Source organism: Heterocephalus glaber, unplaced genomic scaffold (assembly GCF_053883595.1).
Source record: "Heterocephalus glaber isolate CG9 unplaced genomic scaffold, H.glaber_assembly_v1.0 deba00001569, whole genome shotgun sequence".
Classification (NCBI taxonomy): domain Eukaryota; kingdom Metazoa; phylum Chordata; class Mammalia; order Rodentia; family Bathyergidae; genus Heterocephalus; species Heterocephalus glaber.
In genome coordinates this window covers 2986586-3013781 of record NW_028258354.1, presented here as the reverse complement: position 1 = coordinate 3013781, position 27196 = coordinate 2986586, and the positions used below count along the sequence as shown (strand labels likewise).

The window sequence follows — 27196 nt, the reverse complement described above, 5'->3', positions numbered from 1 at the left end:
GCTACACTCCCAGTCCTTTTTCATTTTTTATTTTGAGATAGGGTCTCATTAAGTCTCCATGTTGTCCATGGTGGGCTGGAAGCTGTCATCTTTCTGACTCAGCTTCCCAAGAGTGCTAAGATTACAGGCTTGTGCCACCGTGTGCCCGGCTTTATGACATTTTAAAACTCTAATGTTTATGCCTGTAAATCCCTGACAACATACATTTTTTGTGACTTTTGTCATTTGGACTTTGGAGGACCACACTTTGTCAATGGTTTAAATAAAAATAGTCATGTCAAGACTCTATTCATGAAGAGATCTCAATGATAGGGTTCCTTTTTCTGTTGTTGTTTTTTCTTTTTGCAGTACTGGGCATCAAACTCAGGACCTTGCGCTTGCAAGGCAGGCACGGTGCCATTGTGCTAAATCCCCAGCCAATGACAGGGTTCCTGTAACAGGAAGATGTAGTAAAAAGGAAAGAAAACAGACGGAATTTGAGACAGGTTCAATGGAAATAACCAAGTTTAGTCCAGGAAGCCTCGCCTATTCTGATTTTCTATTGGTTAAACTTACTATCAATCGTGCTTGTAAATAAACTCGGGACGGAAGCGTGTTGTCAAGGGGTGGGATCTTCCTGTCGCCATTGCTAGGGCGCGGTGAGAATCCACTTTCTAATTGGCTAACGGCTGCCTCTCCCGCCTTCCTTCATCAGTTGCTAAGGGGTAGGACTTGTAGGGTTCCGGGGGGGGACGAACACTGGAAGTTCCCCTTGCCCGGTTGGCCTGTAGGGACCGGTCTTGTAGCGGATTGGCTGCCGTCGCTGCCTGTCTGGGGTTAGTTGCCGGGGAGAGGCACGTGAGGAGGAGGCGGTGTGAGGCAACTATGGCGGGAGGAATGAAAGTGGTGGTGTCGCCGGCAGTTGGTTCTGGGCTCTGGAGCTGGGGATCCCGTGGGAGTGGGATAATGAGGCTGCTCTTGGTCCTCTCCGGCTGCTTGTTCTGCGGCTCAGGTATCACCCGGGCACCATCTGTCAAGAGGGCAGGTGCCGAGGGGGTATTTTTTGAAAAGTGGGGCTTGTCCCGGGGGGCGCGGTCTGTTTCTCTCCGGAGGGGCGGCGCATCTTTCGAGGGCCTCGGGGTGCGAAGGAAGCTGCATCCACGTGTGGGTGTCGGGACTGAGGGAGGGGTCAGCGTTCTGGGATGCTCAGGGGAGCTCTCAGAGTGGGGAGGAGCCTTGAGCCTTTTGGCGGACTCTGGAAGGGAGACTTGGGCTGGGTGAGAAGCGGTCCTGGGGGCTGCGTCGCGCTCCTGGGGTCTCCTGGCGTTCTAGGTTAAAGGGAAAAAGGTCCAGGGACCATTCCGGGCTGGCGGAGCTGCCTCGACCGGGAGCACCCCATTCATTCAGCAAAGTAGCAAACAGCTCATTATCCCTGTCAGGATACCTGTCAGGATACCTGTCAGGGCACGGGCGGCTCAGTAGATCCTCAGAGTTCACAGAAATGCAGTCATCTTAGTATCTTATGCTATTTTGAAGCCTTGATCCTAACAGCCCTATAGAACCGACCTGGAGTTATTGTAGTTTAGTTCCTCAAAAAAGATACAAATGCCATTAAGCAGCGATTAGGTTTCTTTTGGAAATTGCTTCATTCTTTCTAGCGAGCCTATTTGGTACCTGCTGGACTGGGAGGGAACTCCTCTCCAATCCAGAAAACTCAGTGTGTTTATAAGAAAACTCCTTGTTAATTTCGCTGCAGAAAGATAGGTGAGGTTTCCAAACTTCCACTGGAGGGAGTTGAAACTCCGGAGAATAAAGATAGTCCTATCTTGAAAACACATTATTTCACCTCTTCCTTTGGCTCCTGCGTATCGTGCTGTCATGTAGGATTATCCTTATCCTTATGTACAGCATTAAGGTGGCCTCAGCATCCACACATATAGTTCCAAAGCACAGAGTCCCTCTGAAAACTTTTTTTGGGGGAGGAGGTGTAGGTATCTAGGAAGGTACTTTTCAAGAGGTAGGGGCTAAAATAACATTTGAAAGGCTATTTATTATCTAAATTAATTTCTAAAGTGGGATTGTCCATCCTGGCATGGTGGCGCACGCCTGTAATCCCACACTGGGGAGGCTGAGGCAGGAGGAGCATTGTGAGTTTCAGGCCAACCTGGACTACATGGTGAGACCCTGTCTCAAACAAAGGGTTGTTCGTTGTGGAGATGAAATGAGAAAATAATAAGCACTCAGTCTGCCCCTTTTCCTTTGAATTTTTTTTTTTTTTTTTTTTGCTTTGAAGTGTGCTGAAGATTGAACCCTAAAGTTTCATTATTGAGGGGAGGAATAGCAGGGACTTTTTGTCATGGAGAAGAGTAAATTATTGGAGTATTATATTTGCTTGGTTTTGCCTGATAGATTTTTTGAGTAGTAGCTACAAAGAGCAATCATATAACAAGAGAATTTTCTAAAAGTCAAGTACCCCAAGATAGAACGGAATACTACCTTAAAAGGTAGCTAGTTCCTTCTTACTGGAAGTTTCTTAAGACTTTTGGTTATAAAAATAGTGTATATTTTAGACTCTTTGGCAAGTACAGTTAAGTATAAAGAAGAAGGCAAAACCATACTGTTATATTCCATTCAGAGGTGGTCCATTTTAGCACAATTTCTTCTGGTCTTTTCCACATATTTTTATCTTTTTTTTTGGTACTGGGGATCAAACTCGGGTCCTTGCTCTTGCAGGGCAAGCAGCGGAACCACTGAGCTAAATCCCCAGCGCTATCTTTTATTTTTGATGGTGGACATTGAACCTGGGGCTTGGACATGCAAACATGTGCTCTGCCACTGAGCTATACCCTCAATCCCTCCAAATGTTTTTAATTAAAAAATTTTTGAAAAAGTTCATACTTTCCTGTTACTAATCTAGTTCTCCACCCTGGACACCACCAAACTACCAGAGATAGTTTTCTCACTTAATTTTGTAGCACAAGATTTTTTTCTAAGTCATTTGAAATTCTTCATGAATGTTATTTATATTATATTTCTTTGTACAGACAGATATTATTTAATGTTTCTGGATTAAATATTTGGTTGGATATTTGTAGTACTAGTTTTTCACTGTAAGATAACATTTTGGGAACATCTTTGTATATAAAATTTTTATTTCATTTGAATTTTTAAAAAGATTCTCAGAAATAGATTTATTAGATTAAAAACTTAGGAATATATTTAAGGTTCTTAAAATATTTTACTAAAATGCTTTCTTGAGTCACACATGGTGGCACACTACTGTATCCCAGCACTCTGGGAAGCTGAGGCAGGAAGATCACAGTTTGAGCCCAGCCTGGGGAACTTAGTGACTTACAGAGAGCCTGTCTCAAAATTAAAATAAAAGGGCTGGGGATGTAGCTGAGTGTGAAGGCCCTGAGTTCTGCAAAAGAAACCAGAAAACAAAAATAAAAAACCAGCTTTCTTGAAAAGGTGTGCCAGTTTTCACCCCATCAGCAGTCTGCTTGAAGTACAGGCCCTTACTAGCATTGTGTACAGTCTATGGGGTGCAACGTTTGTGTTAATTTGGTAGACCGAACATGGTATCTAATTTACTAAGTATGTGTTATCTAGTATCTGGCATTATTAGTGAGAGTGAACATTTTGGATTGATTATTAAGCTATTTAAATTTTCTGTATAGACTGTCATATTTTGAGGGTATGTATATCCTTTGTTGTTGGCCTATTTATTATGGTTTTTGTATACTTTGAAAATAAAATTTGAGCTTTTTATTTATTAAGAATATATATTTTTGGGGCTGGGGATTTAGCTCAGTGGTTCTGCTGCCTGCCCGGCAAGAGCAAGGTCCTGAGTTCAATCCCCAGCACCCCCCTAAAAATATATTTTTATGCTCTGTTGCAGAATATAAGATATATATCTTATATATCATTATATATATATATTTTTTTTTTGGTGGAACTGGGGAATGAATCCAGGGACTACTAAGCTTCATTCCCAGGCCAGGGATGTAGTTTAGTGGCACCACACCTGCCTGGTAAGTGCAAGGTCCTGAGTTTGATCCCTGGTACCAAAAATAAATAAATTTTTTTTAAAAAGGCAGTAAGGCTCTAGAAGAGTTTGTTTTCATGACTTCTTAGGGTCTCTTCTAGTCTTTATTACTCTGAATCTCTGAATCACTTTCATCACCTTCTACCTGACCAGTATTGTTGATTGAAGAGGTGGTGAAAAGTAAGTTTGTAATAATTATAAGTAAATGTGAATTTATTGACTTTTTTTTTTTGGCAATGCTAGGAATTGAACGCAAGGCCTCATGTATGCAAGCAAGTACTCTACCACTGCCTTATATTCTCAGCCCATAGTTATTAATCTTTGAATAGTTTTAGGTAAATATAGTAAGCTAGTTGTGATTCACTAAATTCCAAGAACTTCTAGAAGGTGCTTTCCTGAATGTTTTGATTTATTCTATTTTTTTTTGTTTTTGGTACCGGGGATCAAACTCGGGTCCTTGCGCTTGTGAGGCAGGCGGCAGACCAATGAGCTAAATCCCCGGCCCAATTTATTCTATTTTTTAATATGCTAGCTAACTCACTTTGAGGAGAGGAAGAAAGATAATGTGACATTTTGCTTTGGGAAGCACAAGGTGCTAAAGCATTTGACAACTTTGTATATATTTATGGTCATTTGTTTTAGTTCTGTATTTCCAAAAAGTTACGGTACAGCTGAAGGCATGATCATTTCTGCAGATTATTCTTCTCAGGGTCAATTGGCATATTTCCCTCTCAATGCCCTTCCAGGGTCTTTCTGTTGGAGGTTACTGCAGAAAAGGTTTATTTACTTAAAATTCTTTTCCTTGCATGGTATGGAATTCAGGGGGAAAAACCCCTAGATATTAAAAGATGTTATTTCTGATACTGCTTCTTACAAAATAGTTTTTTTAAAAAAATAGGAATATGAAATTGGAGAATTTTATTTTAATTTTGGTTTTTTGAGACAGGGTCTTGCTTTATAGTGCAGGCTGCCCTTGAACTCACTATGTAACCCAGGCTGGCCTTGAACTCATGTTAATCCTTCTGCCTCAGCCTCCCGAGCACTAGGATTACAGGCATGCGTCATCACACCTGGCTTGGAGAATTTTTTTTTTTTTTTTACAGATTTTACAGAATTTAAAAGGATATAGAAAGCATATTACAAAAATCTTTTTTGAAATAAATTTGACAACTTCTAAGAAGTACCTTGGAAGACATTAATGAAACTAACTCTGGAGGAAATATGAAATTTGAATAGCACCTGTTAAAGAAAGTATATTCCTAGCTTGAAAACCTATCTATATGACAACAGCAGATTCATAAACATTTTAACTGATGAATTATATCAAACAATTAAAGCAGAAAAAAGAAGGAACACTTCTCCCCTCATTTTAGGAACTCAACATTGTGCTAATCCTAAAACTGGATAAAGATAATAGAAGAAAAAAGTATGAACATAGATAGAAATTTGTTTAACAAAACAAACTATTGGAAGTCAGATCTGGCAGGATGTAGAAAGTGGTTTTGTTATAGGGATGGCAGTGTTGGTTCAGCATTGGAAGATCCACCCCCAAAAGTCATCATTTAAACAGAGGAAAGGAAAAAGCCATATGATCCTGTCAGTAGTTGGAGAAAAAGTATTGGACTAAATTCTACAGCTGTTCATGGTAAAAGCTATCAGGAGACTAGAAGTAGAACAGAAACTTCTCAACAGATTAAAGATACTTCCAGCGAGAACGCCTTATATAAATGGAGAAGATACAATGCTTTCTTCCTTAAGGTGGGGAACAAGGGCAGATGTGCTTACTCTTTATCTGTCCATTAAACTTTGAAACCTAGTCCCCAGCAAAATAGTCTGGCAATAAAATGACACAACTAGGATAGGATTGGCACGGCAGAAGCAAAATCTTTATATGTAGATGAAATGATCATCTACAGAGAAAATACTAAGAAATCTCTAGGAGCCCCTAGAACTTGTACTTGAATTTAGCAGGATTAGAAACACACAAAGTATATATAAAAATTCAGGTCTGTGTATACTTGCTATAAATGAAGCATTGGATATTGAAATTTAAAAGTTATGTAGGAGTACAAAGGACCTAGAAAAGTTAAAAACAAAAACAGTGTTGGAAGACGTTTAGTACCTACTTTTAAGACTTCTTCTAAAGCTACAGTAATCAAGGCAGTGTGGGTGTAAGGAAAGATATATAGATTATTTGAGTAAAACAGGGTCTAGAAATAGAACCACACATATATGGACCACTGAGTTTTGAAAGATTATTTAACATTAGCATTTTATAGAATATAAACTCAATTCAAGAGCCGAGGAAGAGATAGTGTTTTCAGCAAATGGCACTAGAACACCTGGTATCCGTATATAAAAAATTAACCTCAACCCTTTTTTTCCATACATGAAAATAACTTGAAGGGATCTATGAACCTAAATAAGAAAGCCTAGAAGTATAAAACTTTAAGAAGAAATTATAAGGGAAAATATGAATTCAGGGTAGGCAAGAACTACCTAGGATACAAAAAACATGATGTATAAAAGAAAAAAATTGATAAATGAGATTCCATCAAAATTTAGAACTTTAAATGACATCATTAAAATAAAAAGTAGTCCTTAAACAGACCATATTTACAATACATATAACCTATGACCAGAATATATAAAGAATTCTTAGAGCTCAGTAATAGACAACCCAATTAAAAAGTAGACATAAGAAGATGATAAATAGCCAGTATAGCACAAGGAATGGTGTGCAACTCTAGAATCAGAAAAATACTAATCAGTACAATAATAAGATTGAATTATACACTCATTAGGGAGATGAAGTTAAAAGCTTTAAAAGCCTGGTCATGACTTTTTGTAGGATTCTCCCCCTTTGCGTTTAATTTGTCACGCCCAATGGATTCATTCTGCTGGGTTTCCTGGGGTTATGATCCTCATTGTCTTTTCCTAAGGTATTGTCTAAAATTTTTTGGAGTGCCAGTTTGGTAGTCATGAAGTTCCTGAGGTGCTCTTTATCATCAAAGTATCTTATTTCTCCATCAATTTTGAAAGATAGTTTTGCAGGGTACATCAATCTGGGTTGGAGGCTGTTTTCCTTTAGGGCTTGAAATACATCACTCCAAGCTCTTCTTGCCTTGAGGGTTTGCATTGAGAAGTCTGCTGTGATTCTGTTGGGCTTTCCTTTGTATGTGATTTGTTTCTTTTCTCTCACTGCTTATAGCATTTTGTTCTTCTGTTGGATTTCTGGAATCCTAACTATTATATGCCTATGTGTAGTTTTTTTTGATCAAGGCTATTTGGAGTCCTATATGCCTCACTTATCTGTATGTCAAGTTCTTTTCCCCTCCTTGGAAAGTTTTCTGCCAATCACTTCTGTGAACAGTTTTTTTATGTCCTCTGCACTCTCTCCTCTTTCTTCATTGATTCCAATCAGTCTTATGTTATTCTTTGCATCGTCTAGCAGCTGCTGGATTGATTTCTCATGTTCCCTTACAATTTTAAAGCAATTTTTCTTTTCCTCCTCACTAATTGCAATCTTATCTTCTATATGTGAAATTCTATCCTCACATTGGTTCATTCTGCTGCGCAGACTTCCGATCGAGTTTTTAATCTCTTGGAAATCTGTTTGTATCTGTTTTATGGATTCCATTTGTTTCCTATGTTGGGATTCCATTATGTTCCTCAGATCCTCTATTTTTTTAATCTGTGTCCTCTCTAGCTTTATTAATCATGTCTTGCACCATGGCACAATCTTTGTTGTTATCTGAGTAATTATTTCTGATTTCATTTTTCCCAGATCCTCTTTTGTTGCCTGTTCAGAGAGTCCAGGTGGTTGAGTATCAGATTGTTCCATCTCGTTTCCCTTTGGAGTTGCTGTAGGTGATCTGGAACTCAGTTTTTGAGGCTTGTTTATGTGTTTTCTCATTTCCAAGGCGGCGGCGGCGGCGGCGGAGCGGGGCGTGGGGGGGGGGGTCTGCATCTGGCGCCCACGCGGCTCACCTTCTCTGCCCTAGGAGCTTGGGATGGCAGTGGGGGAGCTTCCTTCTGGGTTCTGGGACCGGCTCAGCTTCTCTGCCTTAGGAGTTTGGGATGGCGGTGTGGGAGCTTCCTTCTGGGTGCTGGGACTGGCTGAGCTTCTCTCGAGAATTTTAAAGTTAGTTTAAAAACAGTTCCCTTTCTTGGCATTAACTTTTTCAAATGGCCTGCAGTAATTTCCCCCCCAAATTAACATTTTTTATTAAATCAAGTTTAAAAGAATATTCACCGCCAGGGATTTAGCTCAGTGGCGCTGCACCTGTCTTGCAAAGGCAAGGTTGTGAGTTCAATCCTTGGTACCAAAAAAAAAATTCACTGTAGAAAATTCAAGGGTTTTGAGAGAACTCAAATATACCTTTTTATAGACTATGTATACATAAGCAGCAAACTACTTCTGAGATTTTTAAAATGTTTTTAGTTATTTATTTTAAAGAGAGCATAAACATTATATATTAGTATGGAATGTGAACAGATTCACTCTTCATCCTTTATTCTGTAATTTGGCCCTTCTACAAAATATTTGAAAATTCCTATTACTGAATACTAAAACAAACCTCATTTTGACCAAAAGGTAGTGAAACAGTGGCTGGTAAAAATCTATCCAGTTGCACATTATTTTTGAGAATAACAAATGAGGATATGGGTAACTATATAAACTCAATTTTTAAAGTATGAAGGCAGCCAACTATTCCATTTAATATTTGACTGTTACATTTTAAAAATTCAGTGACATGAAACATTTTAATCAAATCAGATAAACATCAATTCTATATTGCTTTTCAATTTTTAAAATTCTTAATAGAGATTCTGTTTATAACCTGATAAAGTGAATGCAAAGATATATATGTAATGCATAATGTATACATAAAAATATATACATATAAATCTATAGCTTTGAATGCATTTCTTTAAACTTCCTATTTAAATGTATCTGTAGAATACTTTATCAACTGAAAGTTTCTAATGTATTTCATCTTCGCTAATGAGAAACATTGACTATTGAAAATTTGAATGCCAAAGAACTGTTATATAGCTTGGTATACATCAGGCTTACAAATAAGTCAAACAAACAAGATTGAAATGACCAACTGCCCACCAAAGAAATAGATTTCTTTCTTGATATTTACTTCTTCTTTTTTTTTTTTTTGGTACCAGGGATCGAACTCAGGTCCTTCTGCATTCAAGGCAGGTGGCAGAACCACTGAGCTAAATCTCTGGCCCTAGAATGTAATTTTAAAAACTTCCTTTGGATTATTCAAGTTTCCATTCTACATCTCTGACAACTGGCTCAGATTTGTTAGGACTGCATCAAGCACATCTTTTAGAACTTGCTACTGTGTATTACTTCTGTAGAATAAATAGGAAGAGCTGCACCAAATTTCAAAAGCAACATAATGAAAAATCCAATAGGGGGGCTGGGGATTTAGCTCAGTGGTTTCACCACCTGCCTCGCAAGCGCAAGGTCCGGAGTTCGACCCCCGGTACCAAAAAAAAAAAAACCCCCCAAAAATCCAATAATAAATAATATGAAAAAAGATAAAGGACAACAGGGTTTCCCTTTCCACCACTATATTAATGAAATATCCCTTTCATGCTTTTAAAGTAATATTGTAACTTTCATTTTTTAACTTATTAAGAGGAAATAAATTTTTAGGTGGCCCACTTTTGCTTTTTAATTAAAAAATTTAAATAGACTCAATTACTTTTAGTAATATATACATACAAGTTATTGAAATGATGACTTCATGTGGTTTTCTCTTTAAAGATGGCAATTGTAGGTACAAAGATGCAGAGATGTCTGTAGACTTTAGATGTTTACTTAAAAAGATTTAATAGTAGTTTGATACTGGGTTTCCTCATCTAGCTGAAGATTCACAGATTCTCCATAATCAAACTGATGTCTTCGATTTAGATGATTAATGAAATTTCTGGTGATCTGGCTAAGATCTCCCCAAGGATGAAACACAAATAGGAAGTGTCAGAGGAACTATCTGAAATAGGTGGTTACTGTACTATTACAGTGATCCAGTAAGTGCTGTCTGGTAAGATTGGATTCTTTTTTTTTTTTTTTGGTACCAGAGATCGAACTTGGGTCCTTGCACTTGTGAGGCAGGCAGTGGAACCACTGAGCTAAATCCCTGGCCCTAAGATTGGATTCTTTTTTTTTTTTTTTTGGTGCTGGGGATCGAACTTGGGTCCTTGGGCTTGCAAGGCAGGCAGGGGAACCCCTGAGCTAAATCCCCGGCCCTAAGATTGGATTCTTGACACAAAGGACATTTAAAGGTGGTGTCTTAGCTACTTTCTCATCACTGAGGCACAATACCCAAAACTCTTAAGGAGGAAAGGTTTATTTTTTCTGAGTTTGTAGAGGTTTCAGTCCCTAGTCAGGTGGCTCCAAGACAGGGTGGCATAGCAGAGGAGAAACTGCTCATGGCTTGGCACAGGAAGCAGAGATCAAGGGAGGAGGCAGATAAATCTTTTCAGGCCACGCCCCCAGTGACTCACTCCTCCCCTAATCACATTTAGCTATAAATTTATCAATAGACTAATCCACTGAAGCATATCACACACCCATGATCCAGTCACCTCTCCAAAGCCCCATCTATGAGCACATGAGGCATTGAGGGACATTTTTGATATAAACCATAACAGGTGGGATGCCCAGAAGAATTTCTCTTGGTAAATGTCAGTATTATCAGACGTGCATGTTTCACTCCTACCATATTACTGTTTCCTGTAGAATCTTGAGAAATCTGAATTTTGGAATGATTGAAGAAACACTGTATTCATCCTGATACAAGATTTGTAATGATGTCTCAATGTGATAAACCTTAATCTGTTTTGCACAGCATCTGAAGCTACCAGAAAACTTCCTCATGATGTTTTCAAGATGTAAGGCCTGTTCTGGACATGCTCTTTCTCTTTTAGTCACATTTCCACAACACAGGGGACAACGTATTCCACTTTTTCTCATTGCAGTCAGGAAGTATTTTCTACAGAAAACATGCTGGTCTGTTGGCCTGTGTTACTGACACACTATTTGTATCTTACTTCCCTCTTGAAAATAACAATAGGTTTAAAAAATGTAGTGTTACATTACTTGGTGTTACAGCAGAGAAGGATTACTAAGTGTGATTATTTTTTTTTGGACAAGTGTTTTCACTTGAGGCTTTATAAACACTGTATATTGTTTTAAGGAAGTGATAGGTTCTCGTTTAACTTTTTTTCCCCCTAAATACTTCCAGTGCTTTTGCAAGCCTCAGTGAATTTGTAAATGTGTATTTTACATATAACCTTACTCTTCACTTTCCAGAAGAAAAACTTTTTTTTCCCTTTGGTTTTCTGGGACAGGGTCTCATTGAGTAGTCCAGGCTGGTCTTGAACTCACTATGTAGCCCAAGTTGTCCTCGAACTTTTGGCGATCCTCTTGTCCTAGCCTCCTGAGTGCTGAGACTACAGGCTTGTTGCCACCATGCCTGGCTCCAGAAGAAAAACTCTTGATTCATATTTATGAAGTGGGTATTCTTTCAGTATTATTTGTGGGGTTGTTAGGAAGTTAAATGTCAACAGGATTTTGAAAAAGGTCTTACTTTATGAAAAATAGACTTGGAGGAAATTCAAACTACTATTGGATTAAACTCTAGTGAAAAACTGAAAGCATATCAAGACCTAATTTTTAAGATGTTGAGATTTAATTCAGTACCATAAAATTCATTCTTCAGTGCTTTTTAGTGTTTTCCTAAGGTTGTGCCAATATCACCAATATCTAATTACAGAAAATTTTAGTTACTTCATAATGAAGTAATGTAATGTACCTTCATAATGTACCTTACCAGTTACTCTCCATTCCCCTCTTTCCAACCCATGGCAGCCAGTAATATACTTCCCATCATTGTGGATTTGCCTATACCAGACATTTTATATAAATGGAATCATGTGGTATGTGGCTTTTTTTTCTGACTGGCCTCCTTCATTCAGCATAATATTTTCAAAGTTCATCCATGTTGTAGTATGTATTAGTACTTTTCATGGCTGCATGATATTCCATTGGACATATTACAGTTTGTTTATCCATTCATTAGTTGATGGACATCTGGCTTGTTAATTGTTTTTTTAGTTATTATGGATAATGCTGCTGTGAATATTTATGTCCAAGTTTTTAAAAAATTACTGTGGATTGAACCCATGGTAATTAAACTACCGCTGAGCTATACCCCACCCCCTTTTCTACCCTCACCCCCTCCTCTTTTTTTGAGATAGTTACCCAGACTGGGCTCAGACTTGAGATCCTCCTGCCTTAGCCTCTCAAATAGCTGGGATTACAGGCGTGTGCCACCACAATTAATTCATGTTCTGTACAAGCTTTTTTGTGAATATATTTTTAGTTCTCTTGGGTATATTCCTAGGAGTGAAATTCTAGGGTAACACTATGTTTAACTTTTTAAGGGACTGCCAAACTTTTCTAAAGTAGTTCTACCACTTTACATACTTATCAACAGTATTTTAGGATTCTAGTTTCTCTGTATTCTCAACTAACACTACTGATCCCTTTTTGATTATAGCCATTCTAGTGGATGTGATGTAGTATTTCATTGTGGTTTTTTATTTGCATTTCCTTAATGATTAATGATGTTAAGCTTTTTTTCATGTGCTTATTGGACATCTGTGTATCTTTGGAGAGATGTCTTTTTACCTCCTTTGCTGATTTAAAAGATTAGGTTATTAGCCGGGCATGGTGGCACTTGCCTGCCTCAGGAGGCTGAGGCAGGAGGAGCGCCACAAGTTTGAGGCCAGCCAGGGCTATGTAGTGAGTTCAAGGCCAGTCTGAACTGCAAAGTGAGACCTTGTCTGAAACAAACAAACCAACAAAAAACAGGTTATTGTTGAAATTATAATAGTTCTTTATATATTCTAGATACTAGATCATTACTGATTATATGATTTGCCAATTTTTGTTCCATTTTGTGGGGTTGTCTTTTCACTTTCCTGATAATGTCCTTTGAAGCACAAAAGTTTTGGGTTTGTAGTTTTTGGTGCTGAGATGAGCACAAAAGTTTTTAATTTTTGTGAATTTCAGTTTACCTAGTTTTTTCTATACTTGCTTATGCTTTAGTGTCATAATCTAAGAAACCATTCCCTAACCCCAAGTCATGAAGATTTACATCTGTGTTTTCTTCTAAGTTTTATAGCTTTTGCTTTTACATTTAACTTGAAGATTAAATTTAACTTCAGAATTACTCTTAATTTTACCCTAAAACCATTTTGGACTGGTGGGTTTTTGTATGTAACTTTGGTCTTTAAGATTTGGTTGATTTTTTTGTTTTGTTTTTGATTTTTAGCTTATTTAAATCTGACCTCCTTTATATTGAGAAACAAAATGACAACTGAATTTCCATTTAGTAGTGTTTGATTAATTGGTATACTCAATGTAGAAGTCAAGAAAGAAGTCATTGGGGTTGGGAATAGCTTGGTGGTGTATCACTGGCCTACCATGTGTGAAGAAAAAAAAGGAAGAAATTATTTAAATATGTTAAAAAAAAAAGAAAACTTGGGCAGATTTGGGTGGGGAAATATAGGAGAGTGGTCATTCTTAACATTGAATCAGCTGAGTGAATACGGAGTGAGGGGAGAATCTTCTGTTTTGGTAAATCAGAGTGACTGAATATAATTATTGACTGCTCTTAAAATTTGAAATAAAATGAAATAGCTGGAACACACAGCAACTTTGTAGTCTTTTAGTATCTTCTTAAAGTACTACTTAAAAAACAAAGCAAACAGGACTAGACAAAAACCCCACTGCCAGTCCTGCATATCCTATTCAGGGAAGGGAGAGAGAAAGTCACCAGATGAGGTTACTATAGCTTACTTTATCCTGTTATAAGGGCATATAAGAGAGGTAGGCTATCTTATATTTAAGGCTCATAGTTAAACCTGGGTGTGAATTTCAGAGGCTATTTACTAGCCATATAACTCTGGGTGAATAACTTAATGCTTCTTAGACATCAGTTTCCTCATTGGGAAGTTAGGGATTATGAAGATGCCTACCATAGCGTTGTTTGGAGGGTTAAATGAGACAGCATACTGTCCATGTTAATAAACACTTACTAGTGACTCTTTTTTCTTATTCTCAGGTAATGACTATAATATTTAAATAAATTTGGGGTTGAGGGCGTAGCTTTGTGGTCAAGGATGTGCTTAGTGTGTTCAAGGCCCAGGGCTCAATCCAGAGCACATATACGTGTCCATTAACTGGATAGAAGTAAAGACTCTGCCTTATTTCTTTTCTTGTTTCAATTTTTTTTCTCTTGTTTTTCAGTCTGGCTGATATTTCAGCCCCAAATTTAAGAAAGTGGTCAGTTTAATTCTTTTTATGAAATAAGTTGTAATTGTTAGCTTGTTCTCTTATGTTTAATTCTTGTTTCTTTTCTTTGTGTAAAGCTGGAATTGATGTTAATGTGATCATGCTTCAGGAATCCCGAGTTTATGATATGAATACCAGCACACAATTCTGTTATAAAAATGTGCTTACCCCAAAGTGGCATGATGTATGGACACGGATTCAGGTAATAATTTGGAAGCCCCTCACAGGGGTGTCTCAGTTCCTTCATGTAGCTTTACAATACTATGATCCTGAGGTAATCTTTCTTCCTTCTTCCTTCCTTTTCCCAAAGAAAGTGCTTCCTTCTCTTTCCAATCTTCTTTTTGCAGTGTGCACACACACAAACATACACATATGCATGCACACTCACATTTCTTTTTAAAGGTCTTATACCTTCTTTGGACTGGAAATTGTAGTGTGCCTATCAGGGTATAAACTCTTGCTTTGCTGCTGCTGCTGCTGCTTTTTTTGGTAGTACTGAGGATTGAACCCAGGGCCTTCACAATAAGCTACATATCCAGTCCTTTACTTTTAAAATTTGCTAAGTTGCTAAATTTCCCAGGCTTTGTGCTCAAACTTGTGATCCTCTTGTTTCAGTCTCTGGGAGTACTGGAGCTACAGGCGTGTGCCACCATGCCTGGTGCTTTGCTGCTTCTATTCTATTTTGATTCTACATGAGATAGTTTATAAACCCTCTGAGCTGAAGTTTCCCCTTGGTAGAATGACATACATCTCATTTATTTAATAACATTGTTAAGTCACCTGGTACGCAAGAGTGTCTGGCTGTAATAGTGATTGAACAAAATGAGCTCTTTTGGAAATGTCGCTGCTTCTATAAGTGTGGTTACAGATAAGGGTATTTGTTGTTCACATCAAAAACCTAAGAGTAGGCTTATGGTTTTTTTTTTTAATACTTGTTTTTTATTGTCTGATAGAAAATCATACTCCATCTGGGGTACATCATAACAACATTTACCTATAATCAGTGATTTGTGACAAAGGGTTGAACTTCTCAGCCTGTCATTATGGGAAACATTTTCAGTTTTCTATTTATGACTGGCAATTTTCTTAATATTCTAGGCCTTTGCATTGTTCAGTCTCACATAAATGGCTGTATTGATAACTTTCATCTTGAGAATCTTTCCCCTTCTATGTTCTGGCCTAATTGTAGATTCAGATCATGTTAACAAGAACACACTCTAACAGCTGCCTCTGTACTCTGTGCAGTATTATTTGCCCAATTATGTTTTAGCTGCTGCATGAGTGTATTTCTGAGAAGCCTTGTGGAAAACTGGCACCATTACTGATTCATCTATTTACTTTTAAGGGTTTTAAAAAAATTATATTTGTGAAAAATTTAAATTCCTACTTCTTTCTTTCTTATTCTGATTTTACTTGTGTTACAGATCCGGGTAAATAGTTCCAAATTGGTTCAAGTCACCCAGGTGGACAATGAGGAGAAACTGAAGGAGCTAGAGCAGTTTAGTATCTGGAACTTTTTTTCCTCCTTTTTAAGAGAGAAATTGAATGACACCTATGTTAACGTGGGTCTATACAGCACAAAAACCTGCCTCAAAGTTGAGATTATAGAGAAGGACACCAAGTACTGTGTCATTGTGACCCGGAGTAAGTCTCATCTCTGTTTTTCTGATGGATTCTATAGTGAGTAGGCACTGAGCTTTGGAGGGTGTGATTAGTGAGACAGAGAAGTCAGCCTAAGACAGCTCCATTTTGGTTCTGATTATAACCCTGAGTACACCATGACTCCAGTTTAGTGACTCCACCCTACATCAGACTCTTTAGGCCTAGAAATCAAGACTTCACCTCTGCTATTCCAGCAACTCCTTGGTTTGAGTTGTGAAGGTTTCTGTTCCTAACAGTGCCAGTGGCCTGGAGCTGATAATGCCCACTATTTTTAGAGTAACTAGATATTTGTGTTCATGCATTCTGAACATTTCTAGACAAAGGCTGCTGTCCTGTGTACAGCCCTGCATTTCAAGACATGAATGTTTAAACAAAAACTAAGGAAAGGTGAAATTGAATATTAGTAATTCACAAGTAGAAAATACTTGTGGAGGGCTGGGGATTTAGCTCAGTGGTTCCACTGCCTGCCTCGCAAGCGCAAGGACCCGAGTTTGATACCCGGTACCAAAAAAAAAAAAAAAAAGAAAGAAAAGAAAATACTTGTGGAACCATAAGTAAAGATAAGGACTACTGCAGTTTGAGCCTGGATTCAGTGAAACTGGGAGAAGTTTTTTCTTCCCTGAAGGTGTCTGAGAAAGTTTTAGAGGAGATAGTTTCTGTTGAATTATCTCTGTCTTGGTTTCTTCATGGTTACTAACTATCCAGGTCCTAGGAGTCATAGATAGATGAGTAGTAGACATGTGGTTATGCCCTTCCATTTGTCTTAGGGTTCCACAGTTATGTAGGGTTGGCTTGTTTTTTGTGTTCCTTCTGTGTTTACTGACTTATCTTGCTCTTGTTTATTGGCCTCCCCTAAACACAGAACTCCAAGAGTAAAAGATACCAGAGTCTCTGGTATGCCACTAAGGGGCCTTTGCTTGGTTTTGCTGGTCCTGAGTGAGATGTGTTTGGTGGGTAGGTAGGTAGGTTTTTCCAGCAGTGCTGTGCTGTGTAGCAAAGGAAAGTAGGTAATATTATTAGGCCAAAAAAAGCAGTCAGAAAACAACATGAGGTCCTGACCCAAAGTTTTAGGCAAATCTGAATTCCCTGCCAGTGACTTAGGCTTAAAAGCCAGAGCGGTAGAGACCCCTTGTGGACAATTGCATGAAATGTTGATGGCAAGGTGTAGCTCGTTCCAAAGTGAAGCTTACAACATAGGTAGCCAAAATAAAAAGATCTTCAGAAAAGTACTGGTTAGACAGAGACCTAGTTATACTTTCTCTTTGGAAGGATTCCCAGGCTTTGTGTGGAATGTACTATTTTACTGTACCCAACCAAAAGGCCAACATTGCTTTTTATTTTATAGTGCGTTAAACTGTTTGGTTCCCTTGTTAAGCAAAAAATCTTTCTTTACCTCAGGATTTGACCCCAAGCTCTTCCTCATTTTCTTCCTTGGAGTTGTACTGTTTTTTTGTGGAGACTTGCTGAGCAGGTAGGTTCCAAGGCTAGTGTGCCCCATGACAAGGCTCTTTCATACCCATGGTACTTTATCATAAAAACTGTAAGTATTGCCATTCCCTCTCCTAGGACCTTTATGGCTTGGGCATTTTCTGCTTGGATATTTAAAAAAATACGTTAATATGTATTATGATTTTTTTTCTGATTTGATTTTTATTTTTTTTGGTACGGGGATTGAACTTGGGACCTTGCGCTTGCAAGGCAGGCGGCAGCACCACTGAGCTAAATCCCTGGCTGATTTGAATAATATTGTTAATTAAATTCCTTTATTAGGTAGTCATCATAAGATTAATTGGATTTAGCCAGTGTACTATGAAGTTGACTGTCACCACCTTTTCTACTGTTAGAAGTAATGTGCTACTGCAGAGACGGATAGAGTGTAGTTGCTGCCAGATTGTGTTTAGATGTAAGGAGATAAACATCACTATTTTCATTTCCTTCCTTTAGGACCTATTAGCAAAGACAGGTGAAACTGACATGTACAAATATGAAGAAAACATGTAAACAACTAAGTAAATATTGAATGAAGGTAGAATCAACATGGTGCAGGGGTGGCAATGTAGCTCAGTGGCACCATGCCTGCCTGGCAAACCAAGGTTCTGAGTTCAATCCCTAGTACTGGAAAAAACAAAAAAAACATTGTACAAGTAAAAAGAGTAGTTGTGGAATAGTGAATGAGCAAATAACATTTGGGATTTGAAGTTGGGCTGAAGTGGGATTTGAGGAAGCTCTTCCTTGTATTGGAGATTCTGGGAAAAACACACAGTAAGGGAGAAATGACTAGAAAGAGCCTGGAATGGGAGTGGAATTACTGTTATTGACTCATGAAAGATTTGTTTATTCTTCTGATTAAACAATTCAGTTCCAGTTTCCAGTCTCTACTTGAGCAGTATTCTTGCTTTTTGCCCAGAGAAGCTGAGCAATTCCTTAGATGAAATATTCTTACTAAAACTTGGGTTGGAGCTTGGCATGGTGGTGCATCCTGTAATCCCAGTTCTCTGGGAGGCTGAGGCAGGAGGATTACAAGTTTGAGCTCAACCTAGGTAACTTAGTGACTTAGTGAGATCCTGTCTCAAAATTAAACAAAACAAAACAAAACAAAACAAAAAAAACCCTAGAAAACTAAAAACAATTAGGTTGGGAGAGATATTGGGGATGGAAGTGGGTTTATGCTTGGGATACACTTGAGGGGACCTCATTGATACTAATTTTTATAATATGGCAAAAACTACATTGCATCAATTTCTACAGTTCTCTGAACTGAAGTTCTTGGCAAATATCTGCTCTAATTTGTACCTTTAAGAAAATCTTGAGCAAAATACAAGATAGATACAGTAGTAGGAAACGGGAATCTTTTGCAAATGGAAAGGGAATCAAAGAGATGGAGGGAGGGGAGGGGAAAGGGAAATAAAACATAATTAATATGTGTTATATACATACACCCCATGGTGAATGTAATCATGTACTGCAAACATGTACTAATAAAAATTTTTAAAAAATCTTTTGGCTAGGTTAGTTGTACTAGTTTCAGCTGAATGTGAAGTATAACCTGTAATCATAAAATAAATTTTCTGTCTCAGGAGTCAGGTTTTCTACTATTCCACTGGGATGAGTGTGGGAATTGTGGCCTCTCTCCTAATCATCATTTTTATACTGTCCAAGTTTATGCCAAAGGTAAGTGGCAGAATCCTCATATGCAGTTAGGATAAACTTGAGTAATCTTAGAACACTGACAGTTTGCACTGATGGCTAATGAGTGAATGCCCTACTCTTTTCTTAATTCTGAAAGGTACCTTCCATGATGAAACTGGAACCTGATTGCATACACACTCTTTATTTAAAGTCCTGTGCTCAGTGGGGATTAAAGTCAATCTGTTTTCTAATTATGTAACTAGATTTTTAAGTTATTTAGCATCTCGTTTTTCCAGTGTTCCTTGCAAATTATACCTTTTTAGATATAAAGGACATCATTTTAAAGATGTGCATTTTGAGTAGGTTAAATTTTAAGAATCATAGTTCCATTTTGCTTCTTTTTTGTATGGAAAATCTTGTAATTATTTGCTTTCACTTGTACTGTGTTTTAGAAAAGTCCCATTTATGTCATCCTCGTGGGAGGCTGGTCCTTTTCTCTGTACCTCATTCAGCTAGTATTTAAGAACTTACAAGAGATCTGGAAGTGTTACTGGCAATATCTTTTAAGTAAGTGTTATCAATGTTGCTTTCTATTTTGCATGTTATAGGCTGTTTTAGTTAATTTGATCATGAAAAGATGTTGCCTATTTACAAGGAGTTAATAGTTTATGATATTTGATTAATTTGCAGAATCAATTTTCCACTTATTTCTAATACCATTATTACTTTTTTTTTTTTTGGTACCGGGGATCAAACTTGGGACTTTGTGCTTGTGAGGCAGGCGCCACAACCACTGAGCTAAATCCCTGGCCCCCACCATTATTACTTTTTAAAAAATTAAAATGTTGCTGCTAAGGAGAAGACTTTAATTTGTTGGTATTTATAAATACATTTCTGTTTACATAATACACATCTTCTTGAAAAACCATATATTGACTATTAATATAATCATACTTTAAATATACTTGAGAACCTTAAGAAGTAAAGATTGCAATGAATCTTATCTTCAGAGTAAGATTCTTTGGTCATGAGAATAAAAACCCTTGATATATTTTTTGAGAAGTGATCAATCTCTATTTCATATTTTAGACTTTTAAAATAGACTTTCAGAATTATTCAACCTATAGCTTTAATGCTCCATTTGAAACAAATAAGTTTCTGACAACAGAAAAGCTAGAAAGTTAACTATATGTATGTGTATATATATATATATATGCGTGAGTGTTTGTGCATGTGTGTATTGTGTACCCATACACACATTTTTCCTACTAATAAAAAAAGTATGAATAATTGAATAAACAACTTGTCCAGTTTCTTGGTTCAGCAGATGCTATATAGAGAATTTATTGCTACTCTTTACACAAATTATTTATTATTTTATCTGTGTCTATGCTAGACATAGATAAAAAAGAATGTCTTGTGATAACTCTTCTCATAGGCTACATCCTCACAGTTGGATTCATGAGTTTTGCAATATGTTACAAATATGGGCCCTTGGAGAATGAACGAAGTATCAACTTGCTGACTTGGACCTTGCAGCTGATGGGCCTGGGTTTCATGTATTCTGGCATCCAGATACCACACATTGCCCTTGGCACTGTCGTCATTGCACTGTGTACTAAGAATCTGGAATATCCTATTCAGTGGCTGTACATCACCTACAGGTGACTGGAAGGCAATGTAACTGTGCTGACATTTTCAATATGAGATGCATTTTACAGCAAAAGGATACAGAGGTGTGGCCCTGGGATCCTCTTTGTTAATGAGAAATTATTGTGTTATGCTTCTGCCTTTTTTCCTTCCTATTTTTTTTAGGCACTATAGGCTTTTTATAATTTTTATTCTAGTCATTTTATATAAAAGCAGTGAAATGTCATGTATTCCTGTTACCACTAGGTGGTGCATGTTATATCACTTTTATACCATAGGCCTCAGGTTAGCTGGTTCAAGATTATTTTAACCCTAATTGTCAAATTGCTTTGGAAGTCCTAGTCTTATTTTAAGATGTAGTTCATAGCATGTTATCACTTTATATATTGAGTATGGAATGGTCATGGATTCTGAGATTATTAATGGTTGTTCTGTTGCAGATAGTCAAAGTGATACCTTCAGTTTGAGGAACCAAGTCAATGGTCCACAGTATTATAAGATTGCTTTCTTGTCATTTTTCCATTTATTGGAAAATAAATATTTTGTTTATCATTTATTGGAAAATAAGTGAATTTATTCACACTAGTACACAATATTGGCTACTCTAACTTCACTAAAAGGAGTCCATTGTAACTAAAGATGTCTATGGAATAAAGATGGGAGTGATGACTCTTTAGTGTTCAGACTGGCTGCTGTATGCTTGGCTCACTGAATGGAGCTAGAGATGAGGATGGATATAGATTACTGATTAATGATTCATGATGTTATTTTGGTGAGCACAGAAAGATGTATAAGGCAAGAGAAAAGCCTGTCCCCCCTCGCCTTCTGACAGAAGAAGAGTATCGGATACAAGGAGAGGTAGAGACCCAAAAGGCTTTAGAAGAGCTCCGAACATTTTGTAACAGTCCAGACTGCTCTCCTTGGCAGACCATTTCTCGGATCCAGTTTCCAAAAAGGTAAACTTTTGGCCAGATAAACCAAGTATCAGGGTCACAGTGACCCTAGGTAACTTTGTTGTATTTGTGGCCCTTGTTTACTGTTAACCTAGGAGAGTGGTCAATTTATATATCTATAGCATATATTAAGCAGTAGTCCATTTCCTTTTTCTCTGAGAAACTACCTGCTCTAGCTTTTATTGAAGCATTGAGATGGGAAGATTCCAGCACCATATTAAGTTACCCCTCTCTGCAAGTTTTACATTGCTCTCTGAGTGGGTTTTTCTTTTTTGCTTTTTAGTTGGTAATAATGAGTATGTGAAGATTCAATTTGGAATCCTGACAGCGTAAAGTTTATAGGGCCATAAACAAATAACTGTGTAATGCCCTTAATTTTCTCTTATCAGGAATATGATGACTCAAGGAACCTTAGCATTTCCGTAACTAAAAAGGACAGGCTAGTGCTTATTAAGCTAGATAGAGTTTCAGGGGATGTTGGCCTACGATCCCACACTTTTTGTTTTTTTTCCTGTTTCTTGCTTTAGTCTGTGTACCTGCCAGAGTAGGGACAAGAATGTTGGCTTGACTCAATAAAATTAGAACTGTGAGCTTATCAAGCATTTCAATTTGTTCCTATTTTGAAAGATAATTGGAAGGATAAAAGACAGATTGATAATGAATATTATCTTCTCTTTTCCAGATTTGCTGACTTTGTGGAAGGCTCTTTCCATCTCACACCAAATGAAGTTTCTGTCCATGAGCAAGAGTATGGATTAGGGAGCATTATTGCCTTGGATGAGGAAGCATTCTCTGAGGAGGAAGACTCAGATTCTCCACACCTATCTGCCACACAAAACAACTTCCTCACTTAGGGAGTAGTTGTTTATTTTCGTGTAGGATGGCTTGGTGTCTTGGTGGTCTATGTTGTAAGTGCCATGCAATTCTTCTAGGCCTTTGTAGCAGGCAGAGGGATTATGCAGAGTTTCTCCCACTGAAATGAGAAGCTTGAGTAGATCTCCCTCTGGGAATGGCCTTGGTGGTCTCTGTGGGATCCCTGAGGAAGGAGAATGGGTAAAGCAGTGAATGCTGTGGCAGTTCACTTCCCACTGGTTAAGCTATCAGCCCATTTTTCTGTTCCCAAGAAATTGGATGTCCACAGCCAGCATGGCATTCTAGCTCCTCATGAAAGTTGAATCCGTCATAACCTTTGTGTCACCATGGCTGGCACTACAAAGTGAGAATTGTTGTAGTTGCAGTAATGCTTTCAGACCATAGGCTGCATCTGCCAAAGAGAAACCCATAAATCTGAGTCTCCTTTACTTTTGCTTTTATTTCAGTGACTTTAGAATAATCTTTTATTTAACTGCCTTTGGGGAAAATTGACTTTTGCCTTGTTTTTTTAAACAAATGTATTTTGAAAAACGTAACAAACTCATGTTCCAGAACAAGTGGGTGCTCCAGAATGACAAGGCCTATTGGCCCTTAGATATTTATTAATATGGATTATTCATTAAAGCCCCAGGAGCTGTTATATTGAGCTTTGAATTAGTTCTCAGATATATAATATTCTGAGTCCTACTTTGAGGAATGTACCTGTAGGCTTTTCTGTATGTGAGGTCTCTTGGGCTTTTTATTATATTCCACATTTAATTCTATCTTAAAAATACATTTGCATTTTTCTCTTCCTATTCCTCCTTGCTCTCCTTTTTCCTTTCAGGATAGGTCTATTACCTCACCTGTGGTGTGTGTACAGTTCAGTTTGTCTCATTTTTTATCCCCCATCCCTTCTTCTAGCCAAGAGAAGTGCTCTTGTTTACCCCAGTTTTTCCTGTCACTGGGTCACATGTCTTTGAGTTACTGTGGAAGAAACTATCCTTTTGTCTGCCTTGCTTTGTATACCCATCTACTCATTCTTTCAGCCTTCCTTACCACCTGTACTCTCCCAAATCTAGCTAATTTATAAGCATGAGATCATCTATGAAGTTTCTTGATACATAGTTTGTAGCTTGGAGCTACCCTAATTTACATTGCCGGGAAATCTTCGTGCCTCTGGATGCTCACTCAGCCATCAGGATCAGGCATATTTTTCTATGAATTTATTATTATTTGCAATTCCATTTCTGGCCAGAGATTCATGTTGTCTTATAGTGGCCTTAGTTTCATATTCTTTTGCTTTTGTAAAGTACTCTTACAAGCCAGCAATAACATTTATGAGGGAGCAAATTCCCAAGTATCTGTCATTTGCTTGGTTCTTTTTCTGTAGTTTTTCACCCTTTTACTTTGGGAAAAGCTATAATTCCTTTAGCCAGGAAGGTAGACATTCATGGCAGGTGCATAGCATTGGACTTGCTGACTTGCCATAATCAGAGAAGAAAGTTGAATTTTTAAAAAGCTGTTATAACTCATTCAGACCAGCCACTAGAATGTAATTTTAAAAGACCCTGGGCTCCATTGCTGACTTCTGAAATGTCAGCTCTGAGACTCCCATCCAGGTGCCTGGCTGATTATTTCCACCAGTGTTCCCCCCATAGCCTTCAGCTGTAAAGTGACAGCTACCTCAATTGGCAGAAAGAGACAGTAGAAGAGAAAGATGAACAGTATTTGATAGATGCTGTGGGTTAAAGTTGCAGAATACAAAGAACTTTATATTGGGAAGCCTTTATCCCTTTGTGAATTATGTGCATGGTAAAATTTTATCCTACAATGAACTATTAAAACCTCTGAGGGACTGGATATATAGCTCAGTGATATTGCACTTGCCTAACATGCACAAGGCCTTAGGTTTAAACCCCAGCAACCCCCCCCAATCCTGTGAAATACTATAGTTTTTGACATTATTTTAGAAATTTGAGACCTAGCATATTTGAGTGTAAATTAACTTGAAAAAATAATTTAACTGTACAGCGGGTCTCAGGATCTCTGTGGCTATTGGTGCCTTCCCCCAAACATCTTAGGGAAGTGGTAGCTTGTCTCCAGAGCAACATTTCCTGGTTCATGTCTTTATTTCAGTAAGAAGCCATTGTGAAGTTGAGAAAGATTCTCCTTTTCTGTGTAGTAAACTCTTTGTGAAAAGTTTCAAGGCTAGTCTTTTTTTCTCTGTGTTGAATTTGGGGTGAGTAAAATCACATTCATTTTATTACTCCCTGTCTGGTAATTGGAGAACTGAGCTTCAGGTGGTGGAAATGACAGTTGTTCCTGCAACATGAGCATTGCTCTCAATGAAGGGCAGTGTCTGTGTAGTGTGCTGCCTGTCTTTTTCCTGCCTGCCTGTGTGGTTCTGCCCAGATGTTTCAGATCATCTGTGTGCCTAGAGATTGCTTGACTATGTAAACCTTTAGGAGCTGTTCTTGTCTCCCTCTTAGTCCCTTAATCTGGCTCAGTCACCACTTGAAGCCCCTATTTAATTTTCCCTGGCAGTTACAGCTATTGCAATTTCAGCATAGTCTTATTTCAGACCAATTTCATCAGGAAGGATTGAAGGGATAACTATAGGATGAGCTGGACATTGGAGCCATGTCTGCTGCATGTCAGCGTCTTGCTCGACAAATATCAAGCCATAAATTGGCCTGAGGGATCAGGGTCTCATCAGCATTGGAAATCTATTGTCTCTAATTGGACCAAGTTGTGTAGAGCATGCTTCCCATTAATGGGAGTATAAGAGGCAACTGGCCTAAAATATTTTTCTTTCACTTTCCTACTCAGGTGGTTTTCATGACAGCAACAAAACATAATGACCAAAACCAAAAAAAAAAAAAAATTTTTTTTAACAACTTTGTTACATTTTAATAAGAAATTCCTATCAGCCACTGCACCATACCAAAACCAGTTGGTTTCCCTCCCCAAATTCATGATTTTTATGTCTGTTACAAAGGAAATTTTACTGATAGTAGCACTTTGGGTCCTACTGTTCCTTTTACAGTAATGCATCCCATTCCAGTGCTCAGGCCTCTCTTCATCAGTTGTGTCCCTTTAACCCAGTCCATAGTTGGCATTAGGATGGAGGTGTTTTTGTTGTTGTTGTTGTTTTAGTACTGGGGATCAAACTCAGTACCTTGTACTTCCAAGGTAGGCATGGTGCCCCTGAACTAAATCCCTGGCCGAGGTGGGTTTTTTGTTTTGTTTTGTTTTTGAGACAGGGTCTCACTGTAGTTCAGGCTGGCCTTGAACTCACTATGTTGCCTGGGCTGACCTTGAACTCAACAGTGATCCTCCTGCCTCAGCCCCCTGACTACTGGGATTACACGTGTGTGCCACCACTCCTGGCTTAAGCTGGAGGTTTGATGAATGAAAGGACCTAAATAATACAAATAGTCTCCCAGGCCCTGATATCCATAAAAGGCTTGGGAATGGATTATGTAATTGCCCTCAATCTTTTTGTTGTTTCAGAAAAATAAAAAAGATGGGCTCAGATGGATTCCTGTTTAAAAATGGTTCCTAGCCATATAACTCTTCTGAATTGAGTGGTAAAAGCTGAAGTAGGAGGAAAGGAAATTAAACATCCTTCTAGTATTCCTTTGCGCTAAGGTCTGACATATGAGATAATAACCTGTATTGAAATGCGAGGACTTCTGTCTGAACTAAGAAGAGGAGAGTTGGGTAGATTTATTGTTTTCTTTCATTATATAGGCACTGAAACCAAATAATAAACATGAAATAGCCACTGCACAAGGCAGATGCACCTGGACATTCTTGTTTTCCATGTGGCAGAATTCATTTTTTTTTTTAGGGGAACCAATGCAACTAACTGTGGGATCCAGTGGTATCTTAGTGACAACTTATGGATTTAGGTTGCTATTGAGTTGGGTTCTAGATAGTTAACTGCCTTGAAAAGGATGTCTAGTGCCTTATGTGGCAGGAGCCAGAACCTGCTGGGAATAAACAAAGTAGAGTCATGCCAGTGTCACCTTACAGCTTTGGTGGGGCTGTGAGTGTTCACCCAGACTCCCCAAAAGGTGGAGCTATGGACTCCCCTGCCTCCTGTCATCTTCCTCTTTCACACTCTCGATGACTACTTGAAAATAGTGAACTCATTTTCTTTGAACTTGCCTACAGCATAAGCATTCTATGAACAACAGACAGCTCATAATGTGAATTTAAGAAACTGTTGGAGACTACAATTGCCACAGTTTTCCATGTGTTTGGAATTGATGTTGAAATAACAGGGCTAAGAAATTACTGGGTAAATTTTAGCCTGTGGGTAATGCCTTAGTGTTTAGATAAAAGATTTGTCACTTATATTTAAAATACATGTTCATAAATGTTTGTAAGTAATGAAATCATCAGGGATGGCTCTTTGCCATGGGTCTCATTTTCATCTTTCTGTAAAATAATGATGTCTTACATATTTTAAAATTTTTATTATATAGTTTGTGAGTAACCTCAATTTTAATAAAGTTTTATAAACTA

At 38.0% G+C, this 27196-nt stretch overlaps 1 protein-coding gene across 3 annotated transcripts; it reads left to right on the top strand.

The window, feature by feature from the left end:
- The first annotated feature begins 4 nt into the window (after positions 1 to 4).
- Positions 5 to 27196, top strand: Nemp1 (nuclear envelope integral membrane protein 1). Of its 3 annotated transcripts, XM_021241424.2 has the most exons (10): positions 828 to 991; positions 10794 to 10945; positions 14492 to 14616; positions 15839 to 16058; positions 17475 to 17547; positions 19154 to 19247; positions 19658 to 19772; positions 20644 to 20869; positions 21638 to 21811; positions 22491 to 27196. In XM_021241424.2, exons 2-10 carry the CDS (start codon positions 10930 to 10932, stop codon positions 22660 to 22662), a joined length of 1215 nt encoding a protein of 404 aa, XP_021097083.1. In that variant the 5' UTR covers positions 828 to 991; positions 10794 to 10929; the 3' UTR covers positions 22663 to 27196. The 3 variants fall into 3 exon arrangements, 2 of the variants coding, with proteins under 2 accessions (XP_004861320.1, XP_021097083.1); XM_004861263.4 differs by lacking the exon at positions 10794 to 10945 and having other exon boundaries at positions 269 to 991; XR_015443380.1 differs by lacking the exons at positions 10794 to 10945; positions 22491 to 27196 and having other exon boundaries at positions 5 to 991; positions 20644 to 20941; positions 21638 to 21771.

Coding starts and splice junctions, on each gene's coding strand:
- Nemp1 (XM_004861263.4), top strand. CDS start 865: ATGGCGGGAGGAATGAAAGTGGTGGTGTCGCCGGCAGTTGGTTCTGGG. Junction 992..14,491: donor CTGCTTGTTCTGCGGCTCAG/GTATCACCCGGG, acceptor CTTTGTGTAAAG/CTGGAATTGATGTTAATGTG. Junction 19,248..19,657: donor TGTCCAAGTTTATGCCAAAG/GTAAGTGGCAGA, acceptor ACTGTGTTTTAG/AAAAGTCCCATTTATGTCAT.